At 37.1% G+C, this 16,536-nt stretch overlaps 1 protein-coding gene across 2 annotated transcripts; it reads left to right on the top strand.

The window, feature by feature from the left end:
• Positions 1-8,134: 8,134 nt before the first annotated feature.
• On the top strand, positions 8,135-16,376 carry LOC143458578 (transcription elongation regulator 1-like). Of its 2 annotated transcripts, none has more exons than XM_076955361.1 (21): positions 8,135-9,019; positions 9,670-9,903; positions 10,064-10,172; positions 10,253-10,363; positions 10,443-10,592; positions 10,759-10,842; positions 11,225-11,422; positions 11,659-11,717; positions 11,843-11,967; positions 12,355-12,503; positions 12,587-12,656; positions 12,760-12,874; positions 12,999-13,088; positions 13,253-13,371; positions 13,651-13,801; positions 14,623-14,790; positions 14,909-15,082; positions 15,195-15,295; positions 15,491-15,653; positions 15,806-15,906; positions 15,998-16,376. In XM_076955361.1, the coding sequence occupies exons 1-21, from the start codon at positions 8,759-8,761 to the stop codon at positions 16,197-16,199; spliced, it is 2,934 nt and encodes a 977-aa protein (XP_076811476.1). In that variant the 5' UTR covers positions 8,135-8,758; the 3' UTR covers positions 16,200-16,376. The 2 variants fall into 2 exon arrangements, with proteins under 2 accessions (XP_076811476.1, XP_076811475.1); XM_076955360.1 differs by having other exon boundaries at positions 8,564-9,019; positions 11,644-11,717.
• The last annotated feature ends 160 nt before the right edge of the window (positions 16,377-16,536 follow it).

The raw sequence follows: 16,536 nt of genomic DNA, 5'->3' as shown, positions 1-16,536 counted from the left end.
GTTGATGTACGTTATACGACAACGTTTTTGCTACTCTGTCACATTGTGCCCTTTGTTGTTTCATTCTCAGTCTCCATCAATCTAGGCATAACAACATTAACCCATTACAAATTTGTTGTGGACTTAGTATCGGGCGTGGCCATTCTACTTACGGATGTGATGCGATAAAACAGTTTTATTTTTTCCTAATTACGCTTTTCTACAGCATTTCCGCCTTTGATTTCGCTGTATCTATTCTTGTCAGACAGGAGACAAGGTTGCATAAGTTATCATAGCGTGACATCTAGATAGCTGACTTGACGGATATGCGACAATGTTCTATTTTACAGAAAATGATGGTGAAAGCCTGAAACCCCATTATTGCAAAATAATGGATCTCATTAAAGCAAAGCAAATTCAACAAGCCATGATAGCTTGATATATCTTACTTACACTCGAAACATGGAAAATACAAAAACCTTCAGTTTTTAGTTACAAAACCCTATTTGGCCATAAATAGTTTTATAAAAGCATTTTTGACTTCAAGCGTTTGGATATCAGCCTTTACCAGTTGTTGAGCTTATCAGGATTGCTGGCAAGGAATCCCTCTATCTTCAAAGTAAACTTACCCCACTGACCACTTTACGCTTTCAACAAAGATAATGCCAAAGGATTTAGTCATGCAAAACATCACGCTATTGCCGTGCACCCACGCTAAGTAAAAAGGTCAAGACAAAACTTTCAATTATTGAAAAAAATAGCAATGATGCAAAGCTTTTTCAAGACAATTTTTTTCCAAAATCTACTTATTATAGCCTACGTCATTTAGTTCTGCTTTTCTTTCAATTGTCTAGTTCACTATAACGTCTTACATTACAGTTGTAATGAATTTTAAGCAAACATCTTTTCTATAAATATTTGGTATCTTTTTAATAAAAATTTTCACTAAACATTGTTATTTTATGTTGCGAAATATATAACGATAAAATGCTAGAATTTGAGCAGCCGATTCATCAACGTACTCTTTTTTGAAGTACATTCAAATCAAAAGCTCTGTTTTAAAACTGTTTCAAATTGAGTTGTGATTAGTCTATAAATTTGAGAAAAAATCTTTGGTTTTTAATCTGTTGCTGGTAAAGCCCGACTTATGCGCTATTTTGTGTATTAAAGCAGTGATTAAAATTATACATTCCTATAATATTTACTTCGATTCGTCATAGATCTTACTTTTGATCGTATAGGCGTCGCTATGCACCTATTACTTTGTTTGCTTTAGGCTACAACTTTGCTTAAAGAATAGAAAATACTTTTAAACGCACTTCAAACCTTTCGACCTATATCTCTTCAATTATACACTTTCTCCCTGTATCCTGTTAATTTGTTGAAAGTAACATATTAGATTCCGAAATCGCTGCTGTCAACAAGTATAGTCTAACAGTGGATGTCAATGCAGTACAATTTTTAGGTATTTCTATTCGTTCTTCCACAGCAGGTTCTGCTTCTATGCTTCTAGCGTTTGAAGCCTAGAAAGAAAAAAACAGCTTTAAATCTTTGTCATTTCACACCTTAATTTAACCTTATCGGTTTATGATCACTTAAGGCTTTGATCTCAGTGAAAATTAAAGCGGGTCGAGTTTACTTTCTATAAGGAAGTAAAACCACACAAGTTTTTTCGCCAATCGCATTGTTCCCAAAGTAGGTATGCTGAGCGTTCTAATCAAAAGCTTTTGTTGTGTGACTGAACAATTGAACGTGGTGTTATTTCTGCAAACATTGCATTCAAAATAGAGAAAGCTTTGTTTTTCCAATTAACGGAATCTATTTTCCAGATGTCGTAATCGATTTTCATATACCTAAAGGTTCCTTTCAAAATAGATGAAAAGAATTTGAAATGATTTTGATTTAGGATTTTTACTTCCGTGTATGGTCAAACTATTTTACCACTCGTCTCTAGTATAAGTTTATATCAATAGCAATGTAAAAAAACATACAGGTGTTGTTATAATAGTCGTTTTAGACGATTTGTTATGAAAATTGAGTGGACAGTTTTGGACTTGAAGCAAATTTTCATTAACGTTTTTTCCTGTCATCGTGATTTATAGCCAACTTCATCGCTGCAGAACTTTTTAGAAGTTCTTTGCTCACTGATATTGCGCAAAGCAATCGGGCTTATAGGCTTGGGTGGAAAATCACCTACAAAACCTACCGAGCTTTTCAAATAGAGGGTGTGGGTGCCACAGCGCCACCACGCGGTTATAGTTACTACATCTCACTTAAAAGGTTCCATTTGTGTTGTGCTAACTACTCGACTATGCAGTAGGTTATAGGCAGTACGTACGATATTTTCTCCACATTGTATATGTTTGTATGCTTGTTGTCAGCACGAGTAGTAGTATTATCGCGGCGTGACGGTATAATATTTTTTTTAATTTTTTGTCAGCTTAGTAACTGTACGCTCGGGAGAAATGGTGCTAACTGGGAAGAACACGCAACATTCGTCACCCGTCGTCATTTTTTAGGAATCTTATACCACCGAGCGTTGTGATAGGAATCGGACCATAAAGTGTAGTGGATAGCTTTTGGGATCAAAAAATGCTGCTGACATGCAAAAAATACGTCAGCACAGAGTTCTTGTGAGAGCAAATGGACTACTTCAATGAGAAATTAAAACGTTTGAAAATCAAATTACTTCAAGATGAAGTCATGCAACTAGCACAATGATGCCAAAGGTTATAGACGACAACCAAAAATACGTGTAATTCGCTTTGTATCAGCAACTCAGCCCCTCATGGCTAGAAGCATACGGTCGTTGCACTGAGTCGATCAGTAGCTTAATCAACACCGGATCCCTGAATAACTGTAAACTATCAGCAAAGCGTCTTTTTTCACAAGAATTGTGTGGAACAAACGATTACTTGCAGAAGAAGCTGTTTTTCGATGTACCACCGACTACCTTTTGCATGACCATAACGACGTCACGTCACACTTGCAATGTGAGGCGGCCGGGCCACCCCATTCGACAATTTTACTTCTTGTTTTCTCGTTTACATTAAACCCTTTTGCTGAACATCTTTCTTTATAAGCGTAGCGTTTCTTACCCACATTACATTTATATTTAGTACGATTAATTATCAGTTCGGCTTAGTAATCTGCCAAAAAGTTTTATTAGTTTTTTATCTGTTGGCCGTTCGGCTGAGCACGTGCAATGCCGAGTTGTACACGCAAACTGCAACCACATGCGGAGTCAGATATAGGTCGTTTCGGCTACCTTTCTCACGCAACCACACAAACGGCGTAGTATCAATTGTATTATTTATTATCAAAGGTTTCAAAATAGGGTTTGTGGTATACGCCTAATGGTCACTAAGCTATGTATCGAAACCTATCATTTTGCCGTGTCCCTATTCTCAGGCAGAAAGCTAGGTGACAAGCGCTACATATTAACCAAATTTCCAAAGGCTTTCCCACACAAGTCATCTCAACTAAGATACGTTACGCCGTCAAGCTCTACAACAAAACTACGTCCATTACACCGCCAAGGTTTATTAGACATCTTGCCTTGTTAAAAATGTTTATGCTTTTGGGTTTTATTTACGGTTTCAAGCTTGATCATTTTATTTTTATTCCATTTAGCGGTGAAGTGGTGTGACTTTGCGGTGATCACTTGGTCAAATTACTTTAAATTGTATACATGTCTGCATGCTTTTTGTCAACACGAGTAGTAGTATAATCGCGGCATGCTGACAGTAGTTGGCTTTTATCAGCCTGATATAACTGCACGTCCATGAGTGCTAACTGGAAAGAACACGCAACCTTCGTCACTCGTCGTTATTTGTAAGGTGTCGTAAACTACCAATGGTGCTACAGTGCTAAGGTCACTTTTAACTTTTGCCGATTTTCGTCGTTTCGGACCCAAAAGATAAGTAGCGATGATTCGAATTGGCATTTTTACATTGCTCAGTGATGGTACCGGTACAAAACGTAAACTAATCGGTTATCGTGACAGCGTGTTTCAGACAAGATTACCTTCCATGATCTTGGTCTTCTTTGAGAACAAACATATACGTTGACGAAAAACAGAAGAGGGAGTTAGGGAGTTAGTGTGGCTTTTAGCGAAGTTTATTGACGCAGACACGTGATCTCATAACCAGAGATCGCTGCATTAGTAACGACAACTAAGTCAACCAACCATGCTTGCGTACAATCGTTCAGAAGTGGTAGAGGTAGGTTAATAGGCTGGTATAGCCTATTGTTCTTTGTTGTTACTGTATTAACGTTTTTTTCTCTCGTGGAATATTGAACATCTCAAAGGCAGGCGACGTCCAGTGTGAGCATTCGTTAAGTCCCCAAATGTTTTCGAGACATGCCCGTAATTAGTGCTTTAATTGCCTGACCATTAAAGGCAGCAGTTTGTTTAAGATATGTATAAGATCCACTTCCGGTACCGGTATACAGATCGTAGCAAAAGTGAGCTATACTAATTTACAGAATATCTGAAAAAAAGAATTAAGAAATAAATAACTTACTCCAAATTTGGTAGCAATTTTGAAAATTAGACATTACAAAATTTAGAAAATAAACAAACCAATTTAAATGCAGAACGATAGAAAAAAACATCTAAGTTTAAGTTACAGCAAATACATTCTTCGAAAATGATTTACTAACATTAAAATGAAAAGTTAAGCCTTTTGTCTAGGTTTATGTCTCTACCAATAGCTTATTGTTCTAGTAGCATGTGATGTGCAGTCAATGCAGTCACAAAGTTGGTCACAACATCAATATCCATAAAATTGATCAATAAGATACTCCGGACTTCCGAACAATCTGACATTCCGCAAATTAATTTTGCCCGGCAATGATTCGAGCTCGTTTTCTTTCAATTCATTGAGTCTTTCGCCACAATGGTGAAGGACGAGAAATTTTGCTGATGATTATGGTCGATCGTATTAGAAACAAATGGTATCACAATTAAGGCAAAAAAATGTGGCAAGGTCTCAAAGGGAAAAAATGTGCATCACATTAAACGATTTTAAGACACTTTTAGAGCGTCAACTTAACACGGCCACCAACCCCGAAATCTCGTTTCGACTTGCTGACTTGACTCGGCTTAACGCTGGCGATTGACATCCGCTCTGTCCGGTAGGTTATCGCCTATCTGCCTTAAAAGAGCCGTACTTGCAAGTTTTAAGTGTTTAAGAGAATAGCCTACCGGCAGACCGCTATGCTATAGCCTAGAGTGAAGGAAAAATTGTAGGCCTAGGCTAGGCTAGCCTAGTAAGATGAAAATTTATGCTTGCCATGATTTTTGTCTCGATATTTTGTAATTTTTACTTTATGTTAACGACAATATAGTTTTGTTAATCAAACAATCATCATAATCATCTGTCGCGTTTAGTGCCGCACAGTCATAACCCATGACATTAACCCTTTAATTTTTCAGACTTCTCCACGCATTCCCACATATAATTATCATTGGCCGTGCTAGGCCTATATAAATGCTTTTGCTGCACCCCATGACAGAATGTTTTATGTTTCATGAGATCGAATAAACGTTTTAGTTTAAGTTTTATCTCACTGTATCTGCAATTAGTGCTGGCTGCTGGCAGAGAAGGACACGTTCGCTTCATGGAAGTCAGGTGAAGCGGAGTTTATCGATGCAGACAAGTGATCTCAGAATCAGAGATCGCCGCAACTTAATTGTTTCTGACTGTAATTTTGCACTCTTTTATCAGTATCGAGTATTAGTTGTTTATTTCGTCTGAAATTCTATTCTATTGTTATGTTTTCTATTACCTCATAACTCCTCATGATTCCTTGGCATATTTTGACAAGACCTTGAATACACATAAGATATAAGAATGCACTGTAAATGTGTACTCATGGGCTGCCAGGAGTGCCATAGGTGTTTGTTTTCATGCTTTAGCAACCAAGTAAGTCTCTGTCAGTTCGTGTTGTATAAAACTTGCTAGGCTATAGGCCTGTGTCCACAATCTCATTCGGAAAGTAGGGTAGTTTCCTATGAGAAATCATGCATGCAAAGGCGCAAATATTGGTGTGATGGTTGTGCTGAAGGTTTAATTCTTTGTTTATTTATTATTAATTGGCATTTAAGTGAATGTTTTTTTCTTTTTTCATAAATTGGTGTGAATATGTAGAAATTCTGCATGCTCATTGATGAATGTCTGGTGTGCAGCTGCCACACTTTCTACTATGGTCCACAATTGATTAAATGCCCATATCCAACTAATCGCACATATATAATTGTTTTCATTAATGCAGCTGATGTGCGCTACTTAATATGTTTATTATCACACTTGAGTTCACTCTTGCCCAACTCTGCAGACTGGTTACATGCAGGTCAGGAAAGAGTGCAAAAATATGAGACCCAGGCCATTGTGGAAAAACTGGTTGTTTGAAAGCTAATTTGAATACCAAATAAACAAAGAGTTAAGGCTTTATGGTATGCCATCAAAATTTGTGTCTTTGCACACACGATTCTTACTAAATTTTGTTGAAAACTGCCATACTTGTACTTTCCAGTTGTTGACTGAGACTCCACTTTTTTAAGTCCCTTAAAATCTGGCAGCCTATTTTCCGGACTGGAAGGCATGGCACTCTTCAACGATATGTCGAAGGTGCAAGATAGCGAAAATCGAGACAACCGTGTGTAAGATGGCAAAAATCAGGGTACACTGGGTGCAAAATGGCGCATTTTGCAGTCTAGTAGGCTATATGCAAAGCCTTTTGGCTCTGTTTTTTTGGCAGTGAATATGCAATCTTCCAAAACAGAGACCTTTTGCTGTTTTTTGTCTGATAGAGACAATGACTGAAGAGCCAATGTTAGCTAACTTCCACAAACACCGTTATGTTGTATGGGGCCTTGAAGCCAAATGATGAAATTAATTGATGTGGGCATTGGAATCCTACTAACAGTCAATTCTTCTGAGTACTGGTACCATAGTCTTAATTATGAAGTATAAATTTGGCTTGTAAAATTTATTAGAAATCATCATTTCAGCAATTCAGACAAAATATAGTTTGAATCTTTTATGTTTGCTGACTATAGCTTGACTTGGATTTGTGTTGCTGGCTATCCTTCGTACATTTTTTGCGAAAAAAATGTTCTTATATGAATAAAAATATGCTTGCATTCTCACTCTTCGGTATGATGTAAAACATCTAGAAAAAACGTCAACTTGCCATGTAATGACCTTTCTCAGACATAACATCTGTTTTTTGTGTCTGAGAGAGGTTACTACCAGGCAAGTTGGATGTTTCCTCTAGATCAAGGCTAGGCAACCTACGGCCCGCGGGCCGGATCCGGCCCGCCATGCGAAATCGTACGGCCCGAGACATGTTAATTAGTTATCACAAGAATACGGCCCGCCGTTTCTTATTGAGTTTCAAACTGCAGTGTTAGCACTGTTTGAAAAAATTGTGGTATTGTTACGCCATAAGTACGTCGTACTAGTCTATTGTTACGCCATAAAACTGGTGCAAAGGCGGTAGACTAGTATCTCGTACTAAGTACGAGACTAGACTAGACTAGACCACTAGTAGACTAGACTAGTCGTTATAGATACAAAGAGAGATGCGACATTCGTTCTCTACAAACTAAATTCAGGCTATTCAGTACTCCGTTTGATGTGGACGCCAATACCATTCCCGAAAAATTTCAAATGGACCTTATTGAAATGCAATGCAGTGACGAATTGAAGGCAAAATTTCATACAAAGGGCATATCGCTGCTTGACTTTTACAAAAAGTACCTTCTTGAAAGTGGTCTTTATCCCAGCTTGACCAACAATGCAAAAGAAATGGCACCGATGTTTGGTAGCACGTACACATGTGAACAAATGTTTTTAACAATGAAATTCACGAAAAGCAAGCTAAGATCACGCATTTCTGACGCCCATTTAGAAAATGTTCTGGTTCTTGCTTCGTCTGACTTGTCATCAGATGTTGAAAAACTTTCACAAAGCAAGCAGCATCAAGTGTCACATTAATGCTGCGTTGTTAAAGTGTGAATACATATATTTTGCTCTTTTTGTGATGGGTATGATTGAGATTGCAGCAATGTAGCGTAATATACTGAAGTGAGTGTGAATTATAGTATTAATGAAAATTCCGGCCCGCCAAAGAGTTGTACACTCAACATTTGGCCCGTGACTAGCAAAAGGTTGCCGACCCCTGCTCTAGATATTTGCTGTTTTAGCAGCTGTAATTAACCACAAAAATTAAAATGGCAAACGAAACATCAACAAGTGGTTTAGCCTAGGTCTAATTCAAATATCAGGCGGCACAAAGTTACCCTATTGCAGGATATGAATATGTAGCTTGTTATGATTTACTTGAAGGCCCAGAATTGGACCTTGACTTGACCACTAAGCCAACAGTCAGTGCTACTGCCATGATACTCCCTTGAATGAAGTTATGTCAAAGTTCTGTACCATATAATGCTTGCAGTTTAAAAAAAATAAAGTAGGCTGATAGCTTCCATTGTTATAAGGCTTTTTGTATACAGAAAAAATCTTACCACTCAAATTAGAAATGTTAACTATCACAAACCAGTAATATTATGAGGGTAAGGTATTTTCCAAACAGGACAAAGAATGCAGTACAGTTTGTTAGAGTTTATCATAGGCCTTACATGTTTTCCAAAATGAAATCCACTATAGCCTAACTGTTCTGTTTTAACCTTATTCTCTCATTAAGGAATCTTGTTGTATTACTGGGTGCTTTAGAATAACTTTTTACATAAAAAACCTATTTTTGCGCAATGAACACACAAATGCATTCCCCTGCAAACATGGGTGGACCTAGGGGAAGTGTACCAGGACCCAGTCCGAGATTTGGAGGGGGATTTAGAGGTCCTGGTCCTGGAGGATTTATGCCTATGGGTCCAAATCAAGGTCCACCAGGTATGGGACCGCAAGGACGACCGCCTTTTCATGGTCCTTTTGATGGAAATTTTGGTCCTCAAATGAACCAAGGACCACCCAGGATCATGGGACCAGACATGAGTGGGCCAGGAATGGGCGTAAGTAATATATTGTTATTATGAATATGATGAACATTTGATATGGTATGGCTAGCAGGTATGTTGGTACAACTGAATTTTACATATACAGTAGAAACTCGTTAATATGACTGCGGATAATATAAGTACTCGCTTCATATTACTATATATTTTCTGTTTACTGTGACCAACCTTTGAATATTATGACCACTGTTTCTATCTTTTTCAAATCTTTCTCAATTTTTTTGTTTCAATTAGCTTACATGACAGTGACAATTGTGCTACGTGTAATCTCTGCTCACATACTGACATTAACTTTGCTGTAGCTGTTTGATATTAACTTAAATGTTAATGAAGTAAATGATAAACTCAGTGTTTTTTATCATTTTGTGCCTAACTGTATCCGTCTTAGTTTGGTTAAACGGTACTATAGCAGTTTCGGTTATTGTGGTCATTTGGATATTATGAACAAACTACTCTTGTCCCAAAATGGTCATAATAAGCAGAGTCAACTGTGTAGCTAAAGCTCTATATTTACATCTAAAAGAACCACTAGCATGGATGTTTAGACTGATATCTTATGATTATGGTAGTCTACATGAAACACAAATATGCAATTTTCAGTTAATTGTGTTGTTTCATTGTCTTGCTGTTTTTTTTATTAATTTTAGAATATGCCACCAGTCAATCAAAGGAACTTCATGGGACCGGGTCCAAATATGCCTGGTGCACCCCAAGATGGAATGATGCCACCACAAAACTGGCCAAATATTGATGCAAATAAAGAAATTTGGGTTGAGACTCTCTCTAATGATGGCAAGGTTTACTTCTACAATGCAAAAACTCGACAGTCTGTTTGGAAAAGACCTGCAGGGCCAAACATACAAGTTATCCAGCAAAATGAAGTATGTTGCAAACCTGCCAAATCACATTGTTCAACCACTGTCGTATTGTAGTTGTTGCACAACTACTACTGATAAGTTTTTCGTATGTGTTCTCTTTAGACTGTATATAGCCTATAACTGCTGTTGTTAGCCTAAACAAAGCAAGTTCTTTATTTTGTAGGCACATGCACTTGCTATTGGTGGACCTTTTTCCAATTCGCAGACGAATGTTGCAAGCAATGAACAGACGAACAAAAATAACTCACAGCAACCCAGTGTTGGAAGTACAGGTCTCATGCACTTCCCTGTTATCATTGTTTTTGGTCCATCTTAACACTATGCCAAACTGAAACAAAAGATTCTCCTTTAGAATCAAGCCAAGGAGAAGGAATAAAGAGTAGTGACAGCATGACCGAAGAAACTTCTAATGATCAACAAATGGACGTGAATACAGATGCTGACAGCAATTCAAAAGACCAAAGTATATGCCTTGATGCTTGCTTCAAACACTGTAACATGCACTGTATGTATATGCTTTGTAACGTGGACCTCTTTTGAAGGTGAAAATGAAAACCAAAATCAAGTGAATTCAGCTGCAGGTGATGATTCTAACGCTCCCATGACTCCTCCATTAACCAACCAAGGTCCCACTTCATCTGCAGGCACTAACGAAGTGATGAATATGCCTCCGCTAATGATGCCTGGCCCAGGTTTGATGCGCCATATATAAAATGACAACACAAACAATCAATCATGTTTCTTGTGTTACACTTCCCCGTCCTATATACTATGTTTTATATAAATGTATAGTGAATTTGAGTTGACAAACTTTTCCTGTGTATTATTTTTACACTTTTATTCTCAAAACAATGACAGGTGGCCCAGGTCCAGGTGGCATGGCTATGACCCGGGGTATGATGCCAATGATGATCGGAATGCCGATGAGACCAATGATGCCAGGTAATGGGATATTCACTTCTTGAAGGCTCCATATCATAATTAGACGTTTCTTCATTTCTGCTTAGAGTAATATTACGCACAAACCGACTCCGACTTCTCAAAACTAATGTAAACTATCTACTTATTGTCGAGTTTCTGATTTTTTTTATGCTATCTCTTGCATAGTGGAATTATTGTGGTGTTTGAATGTGGACGTAAACTTCTTAATACCTTTGTCACACCAAACGTGTTCCCACAATGTATTAAAAGCATTCCTTAAATAGGCTAAAACTGTGTGAAACAAAAAAGAATGAAGTAGCAACTAGCAACCTACTTGGGTCTGTTCGCAAAGTTGAAGACAGGCATGATTGAGATGGCCTTAAAATTTTTGTACATGGCACAGGAATGGCACCTGGCATGGGGATGCCTCCCGGGATGATACCAGGCCCCATGATGCCGGGTGGTCCACCAATGATGGCTCTTGCATTTGAATGGAGGGAGCACAAAACACCAGATGGTCGTACATACTATTTCAACGTCAGAACTATGCAGTCTCGATGGGATAAACCAAAAGAACTAGAAGAACATGAAAAGAAACTTGGTTGGTTTAATGTTTGTCTCTTGTGCAGAAAGTTAAAAATTCACTTTTTGGACTGGTAAGAACAAATGTGTGTAGACTGATTGGCTGAAAATGGAATGCAGTCATACATAGTTTTGTATTTTTATGGTCTCACTTAGTTTGTTTATTTTTAATGGGGTTTAAGTTTCAGTGGTATAAGGTAAATGAGAATTATGAAAATGTTTGTACATTTTTACACGTAGCAGTACAAAACACAGGATCGAGACCTGACATCCATCAACAAGAAAACAAGGAACTTGGTTCCATAAAACACGAGGTAGGAAAACCAATGCTGTATGATAATAATATGATATAAGTATGTAAATTATTGCTGTAATTTTCTTCATGCAACGATTGACTTATTTCTAACGTTGTTGTTTCTATTGCCCTCCATTTCAACAGAAGAAAGTGGAGTTTGTTCAAAAAACTTCAGCAGAACCTATCAAACCTGCAGAATTAACTGAGGAGGAGAAAGCAAAGCAACAGCAAAGACCTGTTGCAACGAAACCGGTTTCTGGAACACCTTGGTATGATATGAAATTTCTTGAAACATACAATACCAACCAATTTGATACTTATTAAAATTGATAGGGTTGTTTCTTTTTTGCTGTATCGATACCAAAAAAACTTTTTCTGGTTATACTTTCGTGCTTGTAAATGAATTTCTTGCAGTACATGGAATGTGTTCAGATGGCGTGGTTTATTGCATATTCTTTTGGCTTCTTTCATTTGCATAGGACATTAAATCTTTACAATCAAGACATGGTTAATCATGTTTAACTTCTCTCTAATAAAGTAGTTCTTGATTCCATCAATCTAACATACGGTGGTTTCTTCTCTTTGGTATAAAACTATAAGTCTTCTATTATATTTGCTTGTTGCATGTAAGTTGGATTGATTTCTTCTTAACCCAGGTGTGTTGTATGGACTGGAGATGAGAAGGTCTTCTTCTTCAACCCAACCACTCGTCTTTCTATGTGGGAGCGTCCAGAGGAGTTGAGAGATCGCATAGATGTTGATCAAATCCTCGCTGATCCTCCTCATAAAAGAAAAAGAGAAGCAGGTTTGGATAAAAAGATTTAATTTCATGTGAAATTTTCAAAACAGTTTTTCTACCTTGAAATAAACCATTTATGTTTTGTGTAGAAGTTAAAATGGAAGAAAGCACGGAAACAGATGCAAATAACGACCAACCAACCAAGAAAAAGAAGAAAAAGTAAGCCCACCATGTTGTTTTACCAAGATTTGCCATTTGAGCTCCGCATGACTTTTGTTTGTGTAATACCCTGTAGTATTTTATATTTTATTTGTTACTGCAGGGATATTGCACTGAAGAAGGAACAAGAAATGGAAAAGAAAGCGGAACGAGAACGTTCTCTCGTCCCCCTTGAGACTAGAATGCAGCAGTTTCGTGAAATGTTGCTAGAAAGACAGGTACTACTCATAATGAAATGCTAATTGTGTTGATATTAAATGTGCTACTGTACATGTGTGGTATGCTGTTGGTATTTTTCTTAAATTTGGTGTTTTTTTAAGGTTTTTATACTCTTTTCTGCAGGTATCTGCCTTTTCTACCTGGGAAAAGGAAATTCCTAAGATTGTCTTTGATTCAAGATATACTCTACTGTCAGCAAAAGAAAGGAAGCAGGTAAAAAATATTTTTACAGGAAACAGGTAATTGTGTGAATTAAGTTTATGAGTACAGGTTTGATCACAATTATTATCACAAATACATGCCATACAACATTTTTTATTACCTTGGTATTGCTTTGGAACACATACATAATTCATAGTGCTGCTTATTGCTAATAGGTTTTTGATGAATTTGTTAAAACCCGAGCTGAAGAAGAGAGAAAAGAGAAAAAAGCTCTTCTTTTGAAAGCCAGAGAGGAGTTTAAGTCTTTGTTAGGAGAAGTTAATTCATCTGGAAAGTATGTCAATATTTCATAGTCCAGCTGACTTGTTCATATTAATTATACTCCACATATTTTCCAAAGTATACTTGGCTAGGTCACTGGGTATAAATGCTTTTGATTAATCCTCTATTTCACTTGGTATATGTTGAAGTTTTAATGTTGCGGTACTAGTAATGTATTGAAAAGCACACTTAGCACACTTGTTTTATCATTCAATGGTACATAATGACCAACTTACTAACTTTCTGTTATTGGGTTCTTTTTTCGTTAAAATCACAACCTTGTGTATTCCAGAATGGGATTCAGCGAGTTTGCTGCTCGTTATTCCAGAGATGCTCGTTTTCGTGCAGTTGATAAGATGAAGGAACGCGAATCACTGTTCAACGAATTCCTTAATGAATCCAGGAAGAAGAAAGAAGATGAAATCCGAAACAAAGCCGAGAAAGTATGGGGGAGGGGTTCGTTCCAAACTACACGGGTGGTGGGGCCTTGCTATGGTTGACTTAAGGCAGTTTTGTTGCATAACTCTGAACATTTAAGGTTAAAAATCAACATTAAACAACAAAATCAGTAGAAAGTATCTTTTGCAAATAACAAAGCTGCCTTACATCACCAATTTTTCGAAATGCAGCCAATTGCAAATGCAATGCTAGCATCTGAACTGCCCTCTTATAAACAAGATATTACTATGCCTAGTCATTATATCTGCACTAACTTGATATTGTCTAACAAAGTTAGTCCTAAACTCTGGTAATCTTTTCAGAAAATGTGCGTAATTATCCTTGTTTCTTATCTGAAGTTTTTAGCTCATCGGAAGTTCACTAATTGCCGTGCTTGGCTGTTCGGACTTGTCAAAGTGCAAAGTGATAGATCCGAATAAATTAGAGGTAGAATTAGTAATGTTATATTGGACACATCGAAGAGTTCTCTAACTAACAATGAAAAAACGTTCGTAAGACGATGCTCAAATTACCTGAAATTTTGTGGTAAAGTGACTTAAAATCAGTCCCAGTTCATTTGTAGATAGATTGTAAATTTTTGTGTGAATACTTCATAAGAAGAAGCTCATTTTTTGAGTGTCATGTGGAGCAGTAGCTATTTTCTTCTTTCCCAATAAGGCAACTTAGTCTAAAACTGAGAAGAATTTTGAAAACTTGAGAAGCAAACTTGTCTGGAAGACTACGGAGCTCAAAAAACATAAATTTGTAATTAATTTATATTTTTTGTTACTAGCTGTTTAAGGCTTTTCTATTTTGTTGTACACAGATTAAATCTAACTTCTTCACGATGATGGAGGAAAGAAAGATCGAAAAATATCCAAGATGGTCAAGAGCTAAAGACAAAATGGGTGACGACAGTCGTTACTTGACAGTAGAGTCTTCATATCAACGTGAGCAATGGTTCAATGAGTACATAACTTCAAAAACGTCAAAGGTTTGTCTTTACGCAATTGCCAATGTATTGATAAAGAAGTTTGAACGAAACTTCGTAGAAATAAGAAAAAATGCTGTAATAGAAGTTTGGGTAAGTTTGCCTCGTGTGCAATTTGCAGAAATCAGAAAATGATGATGCTGAGCGAAAGCGTCGTGCCAAAGAAAGCATGAAAGCTCGTCAGGAGCAAGTTGATAGGGAGAAAGCTTTAAGAAGTCGTGAAATTGACTCAGAGCGACAGAAACATCGTTTAGATGAAGCAGTGCAACATTTCAAAGCATTACTTGCAGACATGGTGAGTTTTTCCTCCAGTGTTATGGTATAAGAACTGTTTGTTGCCACTTGTTTTCCTGTTGTATAACGTAACATTGACATCACCACACTGTACCAATTTTTTGACATATTAGGTTCGAATTACTGATAATTCGTGGTCAGATACTAGACGTCTGTTGAAGAAGGACAATAGATGGGATTTGGCTTCTCTCCTTACAAGAGATGACAAGGAAAGGTAAGGCAAAAACCGGATACCAACATCCATACTACTTGTAGTTTTTTGATTGCTGTTGCTTCTATGTGTAATAATCTGTTATAATAAGTATGATTGTGTGTATGTGTAAATGACATAGTGTGTAAGTGACAATATATGTAATTAATTATTATTAAATACCGTTTATTGTATAATATGCATTACTTTGCTACTAAGGTACTTTTTGAGCCATATTGAATCATTGAAGAAGAAGAAACGCAGCAGCTTCAAACAACTTCTGGAAGACACTCCATCAATCACACTCACAACAAGATGGAAGGAGGCAAAGAAACAGATCAAACATGATCCGAGATACACCAAATTCTCTTCCAGTGATAGAGTTAGTTCATTCAAATGATACTATTTTATAGTTTTGGGCTAGGTAGTAGCAAGAGTTAATTGGATGGGTTGTCATAAACTTTATAAATTCTTACTGTATGAGCATTTCTAAATCAGTACAAACGCTGTTGCAAAACAACCATATTCATTTAGAAACGGGAACATGAGTTTGATGACTTCATCAAAGAGAAGTTCGTTGAGGCCAAAAATGAATTCCGCAATTTGCTTCAAGAGTGTAAGCTCATATCTCACAAGTAAGTTGTCTCTAAATGGCAAAGTAAGACATGCTGCTTTTTTGCAATAAGTCAGACGATGGTTAACAGAATATCTGCTTGTATGTTACAGAACAAAAAATCTGCTCAAGTCTAACCCACAGCACAAGAAGGAGATCGTGGCTGTTCTTGAAAACGACAAACGCTACCTCATTTTAGACTGCGTTGCCAGTGAACGAGAGGACTTACTTACAACCTACATAGAAAGTTTACATCGAAAGGGCCCCCCACCTCCACCCACTGCAACTGAGCCATCAAAAAGGGGACTTAAGTGATATTTGACTTTTATTACTGCCAGCAGCGTGTGTATATCAACATTATCAGGCTTTTGCGTTTAGAAATGTTCTAAATTGATTGTGTGTGGTCATGCTTTCAGCTGTCGATCTATAGAGATTTCTTCTGCAATGTGTGCTAACAATTGCGTGCGTTAAATAAACAAGCATCGGAAGAAACTCAACGGGTTATTGCTATCACCAAAAGAAGATTTCATTACATGCTTCTCCAATTTCTTTGCTTCAACAGAACTACTGTACAAGCTTCAATCACTAAATATATGACTCATTTAGGTAAGAAAAACGTTTAATAGCGCAATGCACCTAATAAACACTCAAA

Source organism: Clavelina lepadiformis, chromosome 5, assembly GCF_947623445.1.
Source record: "Clavelina lepadiformis chromosome 5, kaClaLepa1.1, whole genome shotgun sequence".
NCBI lineage: Eukaryota > Metazoa > Chordata > Ascidiacea > Aplousobranchia > Clavelinidae > Clavelina > Clavelina lepadiformis.
Note: the sequence above shows the minus strand (reverse complement) of the source record. Positions and strands in the feature narration are given on the sequence as shown.